We start from the raw sequence: 1,577 nt of genomic DNA on the forward strand, positions 1-1,577 counted from the left end.
CCCCAGGACGGGCACAGCTACGCCTGCCGCGTGCGCCACCGCAGCCTGGGCACCCGCAGCCTCCTCGTCCCCTGGGGTAGGTGCCACCCGTGGGCACGGCAAGGAGCGCCCCAGCCGCCCACCCGCTGGGATGGAGCAAAGCCCGGCAAGTTCATGGCAGCCCCTCCTTATATTGCCCAGGGAACTCACAGCTGGTGCTGATCACAGGGCTCGTGGCCGGGCTGCTGGGAGCCGTGGCTCTTGCTGCCCTGCTGCTGCTTTGCCTCTGGAGACGCAGGTGAGTCTCCTCCTGCCCCACACACAGCAGAGGGAGAGGAGGGGAGGGGATGCCCCAGGGGATTTCTGCACTGGGCAGCCGAGCTCAGGCTTCAGCCCTGCCAGCTCCTGTCCGCACCCCTACAAGGTCTCTGCCGTGCACCATCCGTCGGCTGTCTCCCTTTCCTCTCAGAAAGCACCAGGGGACAGAGGAATCACAGTCCAGGAACTCCATCCTGAGCAAAGAAGCTTAGCCCAGAAGGGAGACAACTGTCCCCGTTCCCTCTTGGCACCTGTCAGCCAACAGGGACAAGAATTACCTTCTTCTGCTTCAAGACTGCAAGATTAACTCGACTCAGAGATGCAGGGGAGAAATCTGGGTGGCTTCTGACTCACTTGAATTTGCTAAGCAGACACAGATGCAGGTCTGAGACCTCCTCACTTTTTACACCTCTTGTGGCACTGCCTTAGGCACCCACTGAGGCTCTAGGGCACCTAAATGCCCAGAGGCAATTTCTCCCACTTCTGCTACAATAACACTTTGATCACTAGGTGGAAAGCTGTGCCCTTCCACTTCCATTTTCTAGCTGATTTGTTTTCCTAAAAACTGCCTTTATTAACGTATTCCAGAAGTTTTTGTGCTGAGACTGAACTGTTCCACGCAGACTAACAGAACCTGGCCACAAATGGCTTTACAAAGTGCTGAGTAACACTGAAACTCTGGTATAATATGTGGGAGATGTGTAGAATATCTGCAGTTGTGTATAATAAAATCAATATTTTCACTAAGATCATGTGCCTTTCCTCAGGAGTTGTGTGGCTTTGGGGGAGGTTTTACTCAGCTGCAAAGGGAAGCCAGAGCACCACTGAATTATTGGCACTAATTGCAGGAAACACCAAGGAAAGGGGAAAAAAAAGTACATGTGTGCCTGTGCATATATGAACATGTTCTTACATATTGCATGGAAACAAGTAACTGTGCACATAGGGGTAAAGTGCCCCCAAGGCTTCTAAGAAAGGAGGAAAAGGAAGCCCATGTCCAATTGAAGACAGCAGAGTTCAGACAGACACAGGAAGCCATTTAGTTCATGCTCCCAACCAACTTAAACACAGAGCTTCAAAAGCTTTGGTTTCCCTGCAAAATTTCCCAAGATAAGTCTGGCAGCCATGGGGGAGCCAGAAAATCCAGCTGGCCTGTGGCTGTATCCACCACAGCTCTGCTGGGCTTTGTTCCCCCTCGGCCAGACCCTGGAAACAATGATGCTGGTGGCAGGACTACATTTTCCTGGCAGCCAGAGTCACCTGCTGGCACCACAGGGCTC

At 53.0% G+C, this 1,577-nt stretch overlaps 1 protein-coding gene across 1 annotated transcript in view; it reads left to right on the forward strand.

The window, feature by feature from the left end:
• Positions 1–1,556, forward strand: part of LOC108505185 (T-cell surface glycoprotein CD1e, membrane-associated-like) — a 7,083-nt gene extending 5,527 nt beyond the window's left edge. Inside the window, exons 6-8 of the mRNA XM_017830925.1 lie at positions 7–76; positions 181–277; positions 449–1,556. Coding sequence (XP_017686414.1) covers positions 7–76; positions 181–277; positions 449–509 — 228 coding nt within the window. The 3' untranslated portion in view covers positions 510–1,556. The remainder of the gene's footprint in view (positions 1–6; positions 77–180; positions 278–448) is intronic.
• The last annotated feature ends 21 nt before the right edge of the window (positions 1,557–1,577 follow it).

The sequence above is a fragment of the Lepidothrix coronata genome, unplaced genomic scaffold, assembly GCF_001604755.1.
Source record: "Lepidothrix coronata isolate B3197 unplaced genomic scaffold, Lepidothrix_coronata-1.0 Scaffold186, whole genome shotgun sequence".
Taxonomy (NCBI): domain Eukaryota; kingdom Metazoa; phylum Chordata; class Aves; order Passeriformes; family Pipridae; genus Lepidothrix; species Lepidothrix coronata.